This window comes from Euwallacea similis, chromosome 20 (assembly GCF_039881205.1).
Source record: "Euwallacea similis isolate ESF13 chromosome 20, ESF131.1, whole genome shotgun sequence".
NCBI lineage: Eukaryota > Metazoa > Arthropoda > Insecta > Coleoptera > Curculionidae > Euwallacea > Euwallacea similis.
In genome coordinates, this window is record NC_089628.1 from 984,324 (window position 1) to 998,515 (window position 14,192).

The 14,192-nt window shown below is 35.1% G+C and overlaps 6 protein-coding genes and 1 pseudogene across 6 annotated transcripts; 3 read left to right on the forward strand and 4 right to left on the reverse strand.

Moving 5' to 3' along the window:
- Positions 1 to 97: 97 nt before the first annotated feature.
- Positions 98 to 2,176, forward strand: LOC136415443 (cytoplasmic dynein 2 intermediate chain 2-like). The gene is made up of 8 exons (XM_066400013.1): positions 98 to 246; positions 304 to 610; positions 662 to 783; positions 1,002 to 1,114; positions 1,166 to 1,370; positions 1,420 to 1,762; positions 1,813 to 2,015; positions 2,070 to 2,176. Exons 1-8 carry the CDS (start codon positions 188 to 190, stop codon positions 2,158 to 2,160), a joined length of 1,443 nt encoding a protein of 480 aa, XP_066256110.1. The 5' UTR covers positions 98 to 187; the 3' UTR covers positions 2,161 to 2,176.
- A 765-nt stretch (positions 2,177 to 2,941) lies between these two features.
- On the forward strand, positions 2,942 to 3,973 carry LOC136415684 (uncharacterized). The gene is made up of 3 exons (XM_066400394.1): positions 2,942 to 3,117; positions 3,178 to 3,602; positions 3,773 to 3,973. Exons 1-3 carry the CDS (start codon positions 3,057 to 3,059, stop codon positions 3,956 to 3,958), a joined length of 672 nt encoding a protein of 223 aa, XP_066256491.1. The 5' UTR covers positions 2,942 to 3,056; the 3' UTR covers positions 3,959 to 3,973.
- A 116-nt stretch (positions 3,974 to 4,089) lies between these two features.
- Positions 4,090 to 4,818, reverse strand: Ppcdc (phosphopantothenoylcysteine decarboxylase). The gene is made up of 3 exons (XM_066400398.1): positions 4,686 to 4,818; positions 4,432 to 4,635; positions 4,090 to 4,379 (listed from the first exon to the last, which is right to left on the reverse strand). Exons 1-3 carry the CDS (start codon positions 4,791 to 4,793, stop codon positions 4,104 to 4,106), a joined length of 588 nt encoding a protein of 195 aa, XP_066256495.1. The 5' UTR covers positions 4,794 to 4,818; the 3' UTR covers positions 4,090 to 4,103.
- On the reverse strand, positions 4,733 to 5,208 carry LOC136415688 (cytochrome c oxidase assembly protein COX19). The gene is made up of 2 exons (XM_066400399.1): positions 4,952 to 5,208; positions 4,733 to 4,901 (listed from the first exon to the last, which is right to left on the reverse strand). Exons 1-2 carry the CDS (start codon positions 5,115 to 5,117, stop codon positions 4,795 to 4,797), a joined length of 273 nt encoding a protein of 90 aa, XP_066256496.1. The 5' UTR covers positions 5,118 to 5,208; the 3' UTR covers positions 4,733 to 4,794.
- Positions 5,209 to 5,881: 673 nt separating this feature from the next.
- Positions 5,882 to 7,803, forward strand: VhaPPA1-1 (Vacuolar H[+] ATPase PPA1 subunit 1). The gene is made up of 3 exons (XM_066400395.1): positions 5,882 to 6,273; positions 6,583 to 6,786; positions 6,976 to 7,803. Exons 1-3 carry the CDS (start codon positions 6,030 to 6,032, stop codon positions 7,167 to 7,169), a joined length of 642 nt encoding a protein of 213 aa, XP_066256492.1. The 5' UTR covers positions 5,882 to 6,029; the 3' UTR covers positions 7,170 to 7,803.
- Positions 7,804 to 8,044: 241 nt separating this feature from the next.
- On the reverse strand, positions 8,045 to 9,009 carry LOC136415682 (ADP,ATP carrier protein 1-like; annotated as a pseudogene).
- A 1,038-nt stretch (positions 9,010 to 10,047) lies between these two features.
- On the reverse strand, positions 10,048 to 11,154 carry LOC136415577 (uncharacterized). The gene has a single exon (XM_066400214.1). It carries the CDS (start codon positions 11,152 to 11,154, stop codon positions 10,048 to 10,050), a length of 1,107 nt encoding a protein of 368 aa, XP_066256311.1.
- Between the last annotated feature and the right edge of the window lie 3,038 nt (positions 11,155 to 14,192).

The window sequence follows — 14,192 nt, forward strand, 5'->3', positions numbered from 1 at the left end:
AATATGGGAAGTTCCATATTATGACCGAGAACGATCACTATAGATCGTGCTCGAACTTTTCTATTTTACATCGGCAATAAGCCCCCATTACAAGGCTCTTATTGATTAGGCCCACAGTAACCCGATACAAACAATCTACCGCCACAAATATCCTGTTTAAAGCAAATGCAAACAAAACTCACTGAAAATGTTCAATGTGAAACACCACGAATGTGTTGGCTTTGAGTCGAAATGGAAAGTCACCAAGTAAGCCCTAATTTCCATTCCATTAAACTACCCTTATTCAACCAAAAAATCTCCAAGGGTGTCAGCCAACAGTGCTTCGCAAACCACAGAGTTTGCAGTCTCCGAAAAATCCTGCTCCACTTCAGAGCAGAAATCGCAAGAAATCCAAACTGACTCTCAAAAAAATGTATCTGCTGCAGCGGACATGGAAAGATTAGCACAATGGCTTCACAAGATATATCCAGAAGTAAAGGAGCAACTAGATAACGCCAACAATTCTAGAGTGTTTCAAAACTACAGACTTCTGGATGAACCTGCGGATGCTTCTTGCAAGCTTCTGCAAACTTTGGAGGTGGCTTCCAACAGGAATGAGGGAAGCAAAGCTGTAAGGACTACTGATTGTTGATTTATGTAGGTTAAAAATTGTACCTTTGAGGTTCCAATAATTGCCTCCTTGCAATGGAACTGCACTGGAAGTGCCTTGGCAGTGCCCTATAACTACAAACACAAAACCTGGTGCCATCACTCCGGAATTGTATGCATTTATGCGTTAACTAGGTGAGAATTCTTGTATTAGCAGTACGGGCCTTAAGAGGGGATGAGGCTGGGCAACGATCCAAGACGGTAGTTCGGGAAGGACGGCGGATTTTTCTGGACAGAGATTTTTCTAGGGAGTAAGAGGGCGGTGATCAAAAATTTCTCTCAGGACGCCAGACTTACTAAATCTGACCCTGCGTATTAATTTCCCATGTAGACAAATTTCTACGGCTTTTTAGAGACCAAAAGTTGTCAGAGATTCCAAAGAAAAGGCTGTCCACTGAGTCCTGCGTAACTACCACCAAGTTTCACCCTATGCATGGCAACATACTCGCAGCAGGCACTTTTACTGGTGAAGTACCTTCAGTCTACTAAAATATCTAATCATCGATGCCACTTTTAGGGCATTTGTATATATGGAACACTGAAAACGACCTGGATCCATTGATATCCAATACCGTAGCCCATGACGAGTACATCACCCAAGTTTCATGGGCCAATGACGTGAACTCAGACAGAACTGTGTATCTCGCAAGTTCCAGCACTGAGGGGCTAATTAAAATTTGGAGTTTAAATGTTACTGAAAACCTCCTACAGCTGAAGACTGTGTAATCCTATTCATCTAACAACAATTCTGGACTGATTGATCGATTTTAGCTACAAAATCAAAACGCCAGTTCTGGCAAGAATTAATCAATCGACAGAAGTGCGCCAATCTGTTCTGGAGAAGGGCGATTTGGGGGTTGTAGGATTTGACTTTTCTAAGCATATTCCAGACATGTTTTTAGTAGCTTTGGAGGGGGGACTGATAGTGAGGTGCTCCGTTTTAGGGGCCACAGAAATCAAAGGTGGTAACGGGCTTCATTTTTATGATCCAGTTTATAAGTACTATGAGCCTCACAAAGGGGAAATTTTGTCTATTAAATGCTCTCCTCACAAAAAGGAAATGTTCTTGACCTGCGGTACTGAGGGGGAAATTCGAATTTACATCCTGGATCAAGTATAATATTTGGTGCAGCTTTGAAAAATCACTTTTCCAACAACTTTTAGGACGATCCAGCTCAAGTGATCTTCACAAAAACCCAACTAAACGATATCTGCTATGTTTTGCATGAGGAGAAATTATTGGGCGCATGTGGAGGGACTGGTGCTTTGGAGGTGTACCATCTCATCACTGGAAAACTATTACAGCTCGATTTCAATGTTAAAGTTAACAAAAGAACCCTGACTAGTTTGGCGATAAATGGGGCCAAGTAGGAAAATTCATTGAGATAGATTTTGATTAGATATTTAATTATTTTTTTTAGAACGAACTTTGTTGTTATTGGTAATAGCAACGGGGAGGTGCAATTATGGAGTGTGCCCTGGCAGAATATTGAGTTCCAGAACCGAAAATGAGGCCACAAAAAGGTGCTGCAATATGTTTTAAATTTAAATAAATTGTTGAAATATAAGGCGAGAAATGGTGTTCTTTCCGTTACACTAAAATATTTTGAGTAACTAGTTTCCAGGTCACTGATACCCTCTAGTAGTTACCTGGATTTGTGTTCACTGATTCAAAGAACCGCTATATATTTATGCAGACGAAGGAGAAAGAGACAAAAGCTGCATTTAAAATTCGATGAGTTTTTCTATAAAAGCGTTTTCCATCTGATTTCCATCATCTGTAATTCATGAGTTTAACTAAATGTTTTATTAATATCTCAAAACTTAAGGGATACAAGGAAATACGTAGTTCTCCTTCGCCAAGCGTCAAGAAAACATTCACCATTTGGTGATATTTCCAGTACCGACTTAATAAGAGGGCGAAGTTGAGCGCGCGCCCCAGGGTGGCGGAATTTTCTGGTCGATGGTTTTTCTTGACGGTAAGTGATGGTGATTAAAAATTTCGCCTGACTTGCTAAGGACATCTCTGGATATACCCTCCTCTGACTTTGCTTAAAATAGAGGCACTATCAATGATTTATTGCTACAGATTATATCCCAAGTTCAAGAGCTTTTTCAAGTATTTGATTTAACCATAGACAAACAAAACCAATGGGTTCTCTTAAGAGCTAATAAACTATAAAATATTCAATAAAATTTGTTGAAGGTCAACAAGCAAACTTTTTGTCGAATCTGCGACGCAATTTGTGTTCAAGCTCTGATCCTGCATTTGCTAGAAGAAATTAATCGCAATCTCAGGAATTCGACCAAAAAACAATCACTTGATTGTTAATTCTTATACACTCTATCATCTCGATTTGGCCCTTATACGGGCATTTGGTACCCGATATATTTAATAAATTTGATAAATGGCATTGTCCACGAGCAGTTCTTCGGATATAACTTCCTATTCGCAGGAAGAACGAATCGGTAAGTAAATCCAATTTTTTTGTAATTACTGACGCAAAATGCTGAACCCCTGTACTTCAGTCACAAGCCTAAAACAAATCAGAAAAAGGCAGGAGCTTCTTAGACAAAGTTTCAACCAAGAACGAGAAAAACTCTTCAGTGAACAAGCTACTAATCAAGACCTTTTAGTGGTTAATTTACCCGGCTTGAAGATGATCAAATTCACCCACAAAAAAATAAAATTCTCGTTTCAACCCTCGCTAGTTTACGAGCACATTAACCAGAAATACTTATTCTACTGTTCACTGGAGTATTTGGATAGATACAAGAAGTGGATCATCAAAAGAGAACCTATGCCGTGTAAACCTACGTGTTACGCAGTAACACATGGCAACATATTCATCGAAGATAAACTGGATCAGTTGTTTGAAGTGATTGCTAAGATTTACGTGTGGTTGAAACTTTGGTCGGAAAAGGAAATTAAATTTAGGAAGCAGAAATACAGTGTAAGTTGCCTTGATATGGCTAAAATGTTGTTGAAACATGACCACAATAAAGGGGAAACACTACAGTCCTAAATTATTGATGGTTGTAGTTTTTGAAACATGGAGTAGAATTACCTCATTGAAAAACATTCATTATAGCCAGAACTAACAACTTAAGTCCTCATTTGCAGCGTTATAAAACTGGAGAAGTTGACTATGTTGAGATTGATTCCGTTGATGAACTGTACTTCTCTGATGCAGAGAGGCAGGCGATTTTCGAAAAAAAACAGAAAGTTTTACAAAGGATGATCCCCCCTGTCAACGCGACTTCTAAGGCGACGAGAAGAGGGCCGCGAAAAAAGAAAACAAAAATGTAGAATTTTTTAAAGCAAATTTATTAATAATTTATTTGTTCTTTGTTATTTATGCTTATATTATATTACTATATTTATATATTATATATGTATATTTGCCTGTTTGTAAATTGAAAAAAAAAAAATTGCCATACTCCATGAAACATTTTTATTGAACAAAACTACAACCTTTAACGTCAACATTATGCACAATAGTCTGAACTATAGTGGAAACCTCAGCCATGGCCCCTAACCCTGTATCCCCACACATAAGAGTTTTTTCAATCACTGGCACCTCAATATAACCCCATGATTTCAAAGTTGAAATTTGAACAGCTGTTAGTGGATGTTTGTACATTTTAGTGTTCATTGCAGGACAGAAGATTAGTGGTTTACTTAAGTCCCAGGCACGCACTGTGCATAGCAAAATATTGTCGCAAATACCCTGCAAGAATTTTCTCAACTATTGTGAGTGTTTAAAGTATTTTACAACTTACATTAGCAATTTTACCCAAAGAGTTGGCATCAAGAGGTGCTACAAGTAAAACATCAGCCCATTTACTGAGTTCTACATGCAGTACCTCATCGCCTCTTTTTTGCCAGGCATTCCACTCATCTGAGTCTGAGAAAACATCTATTTCCTCACCGAGATCAACTGATTTGAAAAAGTGTTTTGCTCGCTCAGTGGTGGCCACTTTAACCTGAGGCAATCTCAATAGAATAATACATTAAATATGAACAGAGTTATTACCTTAATATTTTGATGCTTTTTTGTGAACTCTTCTTTTAAACTAGTAATTAAATTCGGGAGTTTTATTGTGGCAACACTGCCAGTGCAGCCAATTAACACATTGACCATTTTAATTTTTATTGTCCACAGATATTGGTTGATCTTCACTGGTAAAACCTAATTTGGACCATTCTTCAGAGACCATTAAATTGTTCTTCATGCGGCAGTCCAAGTACTCTAAAATTCAGATTAATTTGAAATATTTAATGTGTGATTCAATGCACTACCTTTGGCCTCTAATCTACACTCAGAATTTCTGTTGTTGGTCCTGTTTAAGCATCTCATGTAATTTACCATAGATTTTTTACATAAACCCTCATGGTCAAGGGGAAAACTTCCTTTTTCCGGGGGAGATGGTTTAAAGAGTTTTTGACCAAAAGTCATAGACGACATGGAACAGGTTGGTGAATGGATTCGTTTTTAGGAATAATTATAGGGAATTAAGAGACATAACTTTGGTTGTGTTTAAGTTTAATTTTAAAATTAAAGAGAAATTGCAACAAAAAAATCAACTGTAATCAAAACGATGTCAGAAGTCTGAAATTGAATGAAAGAAAGGATTCAATAGGCGATGTGTGAAGAGATGACGCAAGGCATGTGTCAATATGGCGTCGTATTTAGTCTATTAATCTATTTAAATTCATTTTTCTTCTTATCTTTTCTATTTTTCACTAGATATATCCATTTAAGAAGAATATCATTTTTATTTTTCTTGACAACCGAAAGAAATTAACAATAATTAACCATTTTACTACAATGTAATGCCAGATCTAATAGGTAAAAAGTATTTGTAACGTAGGGCGTTACTTAAGCTAATTCCTATTCAGCATGAAACAACTGACTAACAAATTTATCCTCGACATGCCTTTAATATTCCAACACCTACTAGATGTTTTTTTAAAATGAACACCTTTTATATAATTTAGTAATAGTGGGTCTTTAGAAAGTTGATTTACTCAGTTTAAATAGTTCATTAATCTAATTTGCTATCTTAGAAAGGTGATCATTATTTTTATATATAACTTTTCAACTTGTTATCCGAAAGAGAGTTCTTTTCTTAGTAAGTATGTTACATTTTAATTTTCAAATATTTCGACGCCATTCCACCATTAGTTGCTGTTCAATGTTCTCCCAACAGATACCGCCACACTGCGTTGCTCGATTTATAAATGACTTTGACGTTTAGTTTACCCCTTTAACAAACCGCAACAAATCAATTCATATTTAATTCTTTATAATTCATCTCCAATTAACGGATTTTTTGTTAATTGGAAGTAAATTTTGAGACATTAAACCTCAATAGACATGACCGTTAGTTTACGGACCGTCCTAGCGGTTACTTTCGTAACCCTTCTATCTGGAACAGTTACCATTCTGGGGCTCTATCATGTCCTGACAAATAAGGGGGAACGAGTGAGTTTCGGGTGGTTTTTAGAAAATACATCCCCTCATATGTGGGCCGCCTTGGGAATCGGCTTGTCAGTCTCATTGAGTGTTGTAGGGGCTGCTGTGGGCATTCATACTGTTGGTGTTAGTATTGTTGGGGGAGGTAAGTTAATGTGTTAACTAGTTGAAATAGCTTTCAGTTGTAAATAAATTTTTAACAAAAATACTTCATAATGCCTAGGAGAAATGTGTGCATGTTGTTGGGGGTTTAGGAGATGCTGTCATGTATTTTTTTTCTTTCAAATCTTGTTTTTTTTAAATTGTGTTTTTTAAAAAAGCACCCACCTCAAAATCTTTTACTATCATTGGCTTACTTATTATGCCCCAAGAACTACAGCCTTTATGTAAAATTTCTTACTAAATATTAAGTGCTAATTTTGTCTTGATACTGACGAGAAGAGGGCATTTTTAGGAGTCAAAGCTCCAAGAATCAAAACCAAAAATTTGATTTCTGTGATCTTCTGTGAAGCTGTAGCTATTTATGGATTGATTACTGCAATTGTCCTTTCTGGATATTTGGACAATTTCACTTGGGATATTGTAATTAAGGATGATGGTTTGAAGGCCAAAAACTGGCTGGCTGGATATTTGCTTTTTGGTGCTGGCCTGTCTGTTGGTGAGCTTAAATTAAAGAACTGTTATATCCAGAAGTTTGTTCTTCTAACTCATTTAGACTTAGTCACCTTCACCAAAAAATAATGTGTAAACATAAAATCACCTGTATAAGTTTTTTAACAATGCAAGTTTGTCTAAACTATTTATTAAGTTTTTCATACAGCAAATTACTTCCTCATTCTATTTTTAGGGACTGTTAATCTGCTTTGTGGAATTTGCGTAGGTATAGTGGGTAGTGGAGCTGCCCTAGCAGATGCAGCCAATGCTTCCCTTTTTGTTAAGATACTGATCATTGAGATTTTCGCCAGTGCAATTGGATTATTTGGATTGATAGTGGGTATTTTTATGGTGTCTAAAGTACAGATGGGTGACAAAATCCATTAGGTTATTATAGATTTCTTGTTCCTTGCATTTATAATGTTAAAAATCTTAATACTCGATTTTTGTGTGATATAATATGTTGTTCATCTCTTTAAAACATTTTTAACCAAAGACTTTAATAAGTAACTATTATTTGTTATTGGACTTAGGGTTTTTTGACTGCTTATATGATTTTTCCTCAAAGACTGCCTCCTATTTCTACAGTTGTAATCTCGGTTGTAATTGTAAGAAAAAAAATTTCTAGTCATTTTTAATAATAGATTTTTAGCACTAATTTTTTAAGATCTACAATGCCCTATCATTCTAAACATAGAAACTGCTGTTTTGAGATTAATGTTAAGTTGACTCATGTTTAGTTAAACCCAGAAATAATTTAAAGGCATTTTTATAGATTCGTTGTAATCAAAAGCAGCAAGAACTAACTTTTTCATGTATATAAGTGCTGGTTTACCATTGAGTAAATCGAAATTATGTTTTAAAAAGTAAAACATATGTAATTTGATGTTTCCCACAGAATTACTCTTACCTGATATTATGGTGTATTATAGCGTATTTATTAATAGAGATAACTGTCGACTGTAAAATGCTCTCTTTGAATGTATCACATCTTTAAAAATAGAAAATAAAAAACTTAAAATGCAGCTTAATTGCATTTATTAACAATGAACTTTGGTACAAAACTTTAGTAACAACTTTAACTTACAATAATGTTTAAACCTAAAAACAATTTTCAATTAATTTAAAGAAATCGTTTCAGCTCATCATAGAAGACCAAAGCTGCCCCAAGTCTGCAGAAGACATTTGACAGAACTCCTTTGAAAAAAGCCTTTGGTCCTAAAATGAAAACCCATAAATATGTGTTTTAAAAATGTTTTCACCTACCCTTCGTTTCTTAACCTTTTTTCCCAACAATCGGCAGTATTTTTATACATAATTTCACCCCTTTAAGCCCTGTTTGCATCATCATGCGACGCATTACTGCATCAAAGGGATAGAATACAAAGTTTGAGAACACCGTCAGTCTGAAGTTAAAGACTATTCAATTCAGCGTTCGTATCATATTAAATACGTACTGGAGGAATCATTGCAGGATTACGTACAGGAAATCATTGGGGTATTATTTCGGTCTGGCAACATGCCTTTGAGAATGTCAAAACAACCAAAATATGAAGCTTTATAGATTATGATGTCTTGCACTGACACCACAAATCCCTTATACAATCCAATTAAACCGTCTGTTTTAAAAGTTTTTACAACAGGCAGTTTACCATGCCTGTGTATTATCTTTCTTTGTGATTAGTCCCTACATCAGCCCCCAGGTTAAAATTGCAAAGAAAATATTCCAGCCTTCTTAAAATTAAGGAGAAAATTTATCGAGTCCTGATAAAATCTAAGGGATATAGCATAAACTGGTAGCACCAGCTGCCCCTCCTAAGACCAAATTTCTTGTAAAATACTTCTAGAACTGAGTATATTTATCAACCCCTTCAAGGAAAACTTTCTTATAGGTGTCTTTTAAAAGCAAAATTCAAAGCCTGGGTAGGGGAATATTTGATAACATTGGCCAAATTGCCTCTACAGTAACTGAGAAAGCCCTGCACTCGTGGAATGCGAATAAAGCAGTCGATCATGCCTAACTTACAAGTATTTTAAACTAAAAATTCAGTTTATGAGCTTGTTTATTACCTTTATATCTCTTTTCCAGCGATATTTGCTTGGAAGCTTCCTGAACTTGAAGCAGAAGTTTCACCCTCTCAATGGTGACGACCGCCGTTTTGGTCACCACGACTGAAATGCTCCTGGCCAAGAAATTTTTAACGAAGACTTTCGTATCGGTAGGCATAATTGGATGGTGTAAATCGAAACTTTTAACCAAAATTTACTTCAGTATTACTGAGAACTAGTCATTAATTCCGGATGAGCTTTTGCCGCAAATAGCGGAGCGTAGTCAATTACAGCATAAGCCAAACATCTAGCCAGTCAGAGTAGAGATGTTATTGTTCTTACCAATCAGAATTGATAAAAGCAATTTCTCAAGGCGGCATATTGATATAAGTAAGCGGGAAATTTGAAATTTTTAAAATCTTCAGATTATATTACGCCATGTAAACTGAATTAAATAGGGAATGTTAAATATTTTCTCCTATAATCTAAAGAGTATAAGAAAATATCTGTATTTGGTACAAATGAAATTATCAAGACGAAATGTAATTCAAATTCAAATTTATCGAGACCATATTCGGCGACATCTTCAGTTAGAGTGAGAACACGTTAGGCGCTCTCAAGACTATATATATATATATATATATACATATATATATATATATATATACATATATACAGGGTGTCCCTAAAAGATGTGTACAACGCTCTACCACGTAGAGTACAGTTCAAAATAAGTCGATTTAACTACACTTGCCTTAGTGCCTTAGTTAATTAATAACCGAGATACAGGGCGTCAAAGGTGGAAAATTAAATCACATTTTCTTTAATATATTTCTACTGCTTCGAAATAACTTCAGGAAATTTTGTATTTCGGAATTTCTCGGGACCAGAAATCCAAATTTATCGTCGATTTCGTTGTATCTCCTAGGGGGCGCCACAAGTAGCTATTTCAATACATTTAAGTCGCCAATACTTTTTTGTGTCACGGTGTACGTCACTTTGAGTTTCAGAAATGTTTTTCCCACCTTTTTTACTTAAAAAAAGTATACCATGCTAATATCTCTAAAACCAGCCGTTTTCGACAAAATGGCATTCTAAGTTATAAACGCATAAAACATAAACAAAACATTTAATAGTAGAAACAATCAGTTATTAAAAATAATTTCTTTAAAGAAAACAGTTTAATTACAGTTCAATTACAATTTATAATAAATAACTAATTATTATTAACTTTCCTTAAAACTGGTTCAAAATGACTGCCACCTAGACGCCTGCATAGATTAATTCTATGCAAGAAATTAAGTTGTAGTCTTTGAAAAACTTCTTTATCATTTCTAATTACATTTGTACATTGCTGAATCCTTTGCCACAGATCATCTCTATTATTTACAGATGTCGAATAAACTTTTTCTTTTAAGCTTCCCCAAAAGAAATAATCCATAGGTGTCATATCTGGAGAGCGTGGTGGCCATTGTACTGGAGCGTTGTTACCTCTGCCAATCCATCTGTTTGGATATTGCTGATTTAAAAAGGCTCGAACATTAACAGAATGATGAGGAGGAGCTCCGTCGTGCATAAACCATACTTTTTGCCTCAGAGCTAAAGTTAAGTCTTCCAGCAATTCTGGCATCGTATTTTTCAGAAAATTTAAATAATTTTCTCCATTAAGCCGATCAGGTAAAATAACAGGACCAACAATGAAATTATCTACTATTCCAGCCCAAACGTTGATTCTAAAATCCTTTTGGTGGTGTCGTACTTTGGCTGTATGCGGATTTACCTCGGCATAGACATGTTCATTATGAATATTTGATATTCCAGTTCTAGTAAAACACGCCTCATCTGTAAACAAAATTTTTTTGTGGAAAAACATATCCTGCGTTCTCTGGTCATTTATGAAAGAACAAAAATCAAGTCGTAATTGGATATCTCCTGGTAAAAGCTCTTGAACTTTTTGTAAATGGTAAGGATGTAGCAAGTAATCCTTTGTAACACGATTTATCACACTTTTAGATATGTTTAGTTCTAAGCACAATCTCCTGCAGCTTATAGACGGTTCTCCATTAATTCGCTCTAAAATTTGTTCTTCTGCAGCGGAAGTCCTTATAGTGCGAGGATGTCCACAATTAACCATATAAGGAGCCAAACTGCCTGTTTCACGAAGCCGTCTTTCGATTCTTGCAAATGTTTGATGGTTTGGAATGCGTCTGTTTGGAAACATATCATGATATGTCCTTACAGATTTCCGACCATTTCCTCGACAAAACCCGTATGTTAACAACATATCCGTCATTTCTGCATTACTGTACCTTTCATTGGACATTTTGTAATGACGTACTACTATTAGTACTATTTAGATATCAGGAAATCACATAAAAAAGAAAAAAAATGATTTGAAACTTTCGAAGTGCCATTTAAAACAATGCAATAACAACAACTGCCTTAAATGTCATGTATTACGACTTGATATTTTATGCGTTTATAACTTAGAATGCCATTTTGTCGAAAACGGCTGGTTTTAGAGATATTAGCATGGTATACTTTTTTTAAGTAAAAAAGGTGGGAAAAACATTTCTGAAACTCAAAGTGACGTACACCGTGACACAAAAAAGTATTGGCGACTTAAATGTATTGAAATAGCTACTTGTGGCGCCCCCTAGGAGATACAACGAAATCGACGATAAATTTGGATTTCTGGTCCCGAGAAATTCCGAAATACAAAATTTCCTGAAGTTATTTCGAAGCAGTAGAAATATATTAAAGAAAATGTGATTTAATTTTCCACCTTTGACGCCCTGTATCTCGGTTATTAATTAACTAAGGCACTAAGGCAAGTGTAGTTAAATCGACTTATTTTGAACTGTACTCTACGTGGTAGAGCGTTGTACACATCTTTTAGGGACACCCTGTATATATATATATATATATACATATATATATATATATATATGTATATTGGAGGTTTGATTAGAACGGATTAAGATACTTGAGCATTGTCTCAGGGCGAAGTCAAATATAAGACATAAACAAATGCCATGTTCCTTAAAGACCCATTTGAAAATTTCTAAGAATACTGCATTCTAGACTATCTATATGTTCCCATGGATGTACCCCCAATTTTATGTCAAGTTCATATTTTCCAGACAAGGTAGCTCAACATCAGATCAGTTCATTTCCTTTTGTATGTCTTAGGTCGGGATTATTCAGCTCCACATCAATAATTCATATAGCGATATCCAGATTAATTTGAGTTTGAAAATATAATTTGTTTACATGTGTTGTTGACAAAAATTAGATTTACGACTATGAGTTGATTATATGAAGCTTATTTATGTACTAAGTTCCAATACCTCTTCCAAATTTTTGAGTAGAAACGATCCAATTGAAACTTACACATATGAGCCCTGAAAGTGTAGGCAGACAGTTCGAATTTGAAGAAAATTTCTATGGTGAGTCATTTGATGATGGGGAAAGAATCTTCATATTAAAGAATCAACAAGAGGGTTAAATAAATATTTATACATATGCTTAATCGTCAAAAAAAATAATCACTCATTTTCTGAATTGCGTATATTTGTTGATTGTTAGAATGCCAGTGTCCAGCGGTCGGTCAGTGACAACATACTTTATTGCAACCTCCAACGTAGATACGTCTATGAAAAATACACGAAATAATTCTTGCCAAAGTTCCTTTTCCTTTCAAATGACCCGAACCGAACCGGTCAAGTGAACTAATATCTGGTTGGTAGGCAGGACAAACGTGGTGTACCCGAATGGCTATCAAGATTTTCCAACATGCAGACTCGATGCATTTTGCTCAAATTACAGTAATCGTTTAATTAAGTATACTTTTTATTTCATAACGTCATATAATAATTGTTCTTTTTAAGTGTTGTTAAGGCTCGATTTATAATTTTATTAATGTTGAGACATTATTAGATTATACGGTTCATTGCGTTTATTTGTGCAGATTTATGATATGAAAAGAAGCGGTTTATTTTCATTCTCTTTTTTATCTGGGAATAATCGCAACAACAAATTTTTTTCTTGAATTCTCTTATAGATTCTTAAAGTAGATAACCATTCTAAACTCTCCATATATGTGATTCCTTATGACTCTCCATAAGTCTCTTTACATTGATGTCACAACATTAATTACAATATAAAACATTACTTTTTTCACTAGCAATTAATGCACAATCATCGAAAAAAGTATTAATAACATGATAAGGATCTTGTCTAGGCCGATATGTATCGCAATTTCGAATTAATCAATGGCGGCCCGGCCGACAATCGATAAATCGATCATGAACAGAAATGGGCTTACGTTTGATCAGCCGCGATTTCTTTGAAAAATTACCGCCAGTAGGTAGGTATACCGACACTTTAATTGCAAATACCTTCCTCGAGTGTTGAGCCCAGATAAGATTGCCATTTTGGTCACTCTCCGTAATCTCCAAAAGATCTCGGGTTGAGAATTGCATCAAGTGGCGACAATTCACAGCCAACAAATTTTATTGGTTAATATGTTACCATATTGAGTTTTTCGGCCAATACAACATTGGCTTATTGCATCACTAGGATGCTGCGCACAACGATTATATGAATAATGTATATGCCGCCATATTGAGTTTTTCGGCCAATATCACGCGTGTCTATTGCGTCACTAAGGTGCTGCGTACAACACTTATAAACATGATATGAAAAAATCAAATATGGTAAAAATTATGGGTAACAGCTAATGAGTATAGGTGTCAATGACTTTATAGAAACGACGACCTTGAAACACCGTTGTAGTAACATTCTTTCGGTAAAGGCTACAATCTAAAACCGAGTTGCAACATTTCCCATAAATGATTATGCGCCGCCGCGCCGGATTTGACCGACTGGACATATTCCTAATTACTATTCTATCGACTATTGGTCATTGCACATTGAATATCAATATGCATCAAATGAATATCAAAGGACAGAATTATTGATTGAGGCGTCTTTGAAAGTCATTTTTACGAAGACCAGCAACTTTCTACATAATTCTGTTATAGAAACTAATTTTCGGAATATTGTAATTTTCCTCTTCTTGAATGATCTCTCCATTCTTTCGTTTATTCTACGTGGAGGTCTGCAATCAAATTTTTGTTTAATTAAATTTTAGAAAGGAACCAATTGACCGAAAAAATAACAACGTTAAATAGGGATCTCGATTCGAAAAATTACACAATCCTCCGGTATTGTTGTGGCATTGCTTATTATGCAGAACAAAAAAAGACCGGGTATTATAAAAGATATAAACGGTTTGCATTCTGTCGTGTCATCTTGATAGTTTCCATTTCTGCAAACGACAATAATCATTTTAAAAAT

What these genes read in the sequence shown, in the direction of transcription:
- VhaPPA1-1 (XM_066400395.1), top strand. Translation starts at nt 6,030, where the DNA reads ATGACCGTTAGTTTACGGACCGTCCTAGCGGTTACTTTCGTAACCCTT. An exon ending in TGTTAGTATTGTTGGGGGAG is followed by an intron (nt 6,274 to 6,582) that starts GTAAGTTAATGT and finishes GGGCATTTTTAG; the next exon opens with GAGTCAAAGCTCCAAGAATC. An exon ending in TGGTGCTGGCCTGTCTGTTG is followed by an intron (nt 6,787 to 6,975) that starts GTGAGCTTAAAT and finishes TTCTATTTTTAG; the next exon opens with GGACTGTTAATCTGCTTTGT.
- LOC136415684 (XM_066400394.1), top strand. Translation starts at nt 3,057, where the DNA reads ATGGCATTGTCCACGAGCAGTTCTTCGGATATAACTTCCTATTCGCAG. An exon ending in TTCGCAGGAAGAACGAATCG is followed by an intron (nt 3,118 to 3,177) that starts GTAAGTAAATCC and finishes CCTGTACTTCAG; the next exon opens with TCACAAGCCTAAAACAAATC. An exon ending in TTAGGAAGCAGAAATACAGT is followed by an intron (nt 3,603 to 3,772) that starts GTAAGTTGCCTT and finishes CCTCATTTGCAG; the next exon opens with CGTTATAAAACTGGAGAAGT.
- LOC136415443 (XM_066400013.1), top strand. Translation starts at nt 188, where the DNA reads ATGTTCAATGTGAAACACCACGAATGTGTTGGCTTTGAGTCGAAATGG. An exon ending in TGCATTTATGCGTTAACTAG is followed by an intron (nt 784 to 1,001) that starts GTGAGAATTCTT and finishes ACGGCTTTTTAG; the next exon opens with AGACCAAAAGTTGTCAGAGA. An exon ending in TTGGCGATAAATGGGGCCAA is followed by an intron (nt 2,016 to 2,069) that starts GTAGGAAAATTC and finishes TATTTTTTTTAG; the next exon opens with AACGAACTTTGTTGTTATTG.
- LOC136415577 (XM_066400214.1), bottom strand. Translation starts at nt 11,154, where the DNA reads ATGTCCAATGAAAGGTACAGTAATGCAGAAATGACGGATATGTTGTTA.
- LOC136415688 (XM_066400399.1), bottom strand. Translation starts at nt 5,117, where the DNA reads ATGTCGTCTATGACTTTTGGTCAAAAACTCTTTAAACCATCTCCCCCG. An exon ending in GTGTAGATTAGAGGCCAAAG is followed by an intron (nt 4,902 to 4,951) that starts GTAGTGCATTGA and finishes TCTGAATTTTAG; the next exon opens with AGTACTTGGACTGCCGCATG.
- Ppcdc (XM_066400398.1), bottom strand. Translation starts at nt 4,793, where the DNA reads ATGGTCAATGTGTTAATTGGCTGCACTGGCAGTGTTGCCACAATAAAA. An exon ending in AAAAGCATCAAAATATTAAG is followed by an intron (nt 4,636 to 4,685) that starts GTAATAACTCTG and finishes AGATTGCCTCAG; the next exon opens with GTTAAAGTGGCCACCACTGA. An exon ending in CTTTGGGTAAAATTGCTAAT is followed by an intron (nt 4,380 to 4,431) that starts GTAAGTTGTAAA and finishes AAATTCTTGCAG; the next exon opens with GGTATTTGCGACAATATTTT.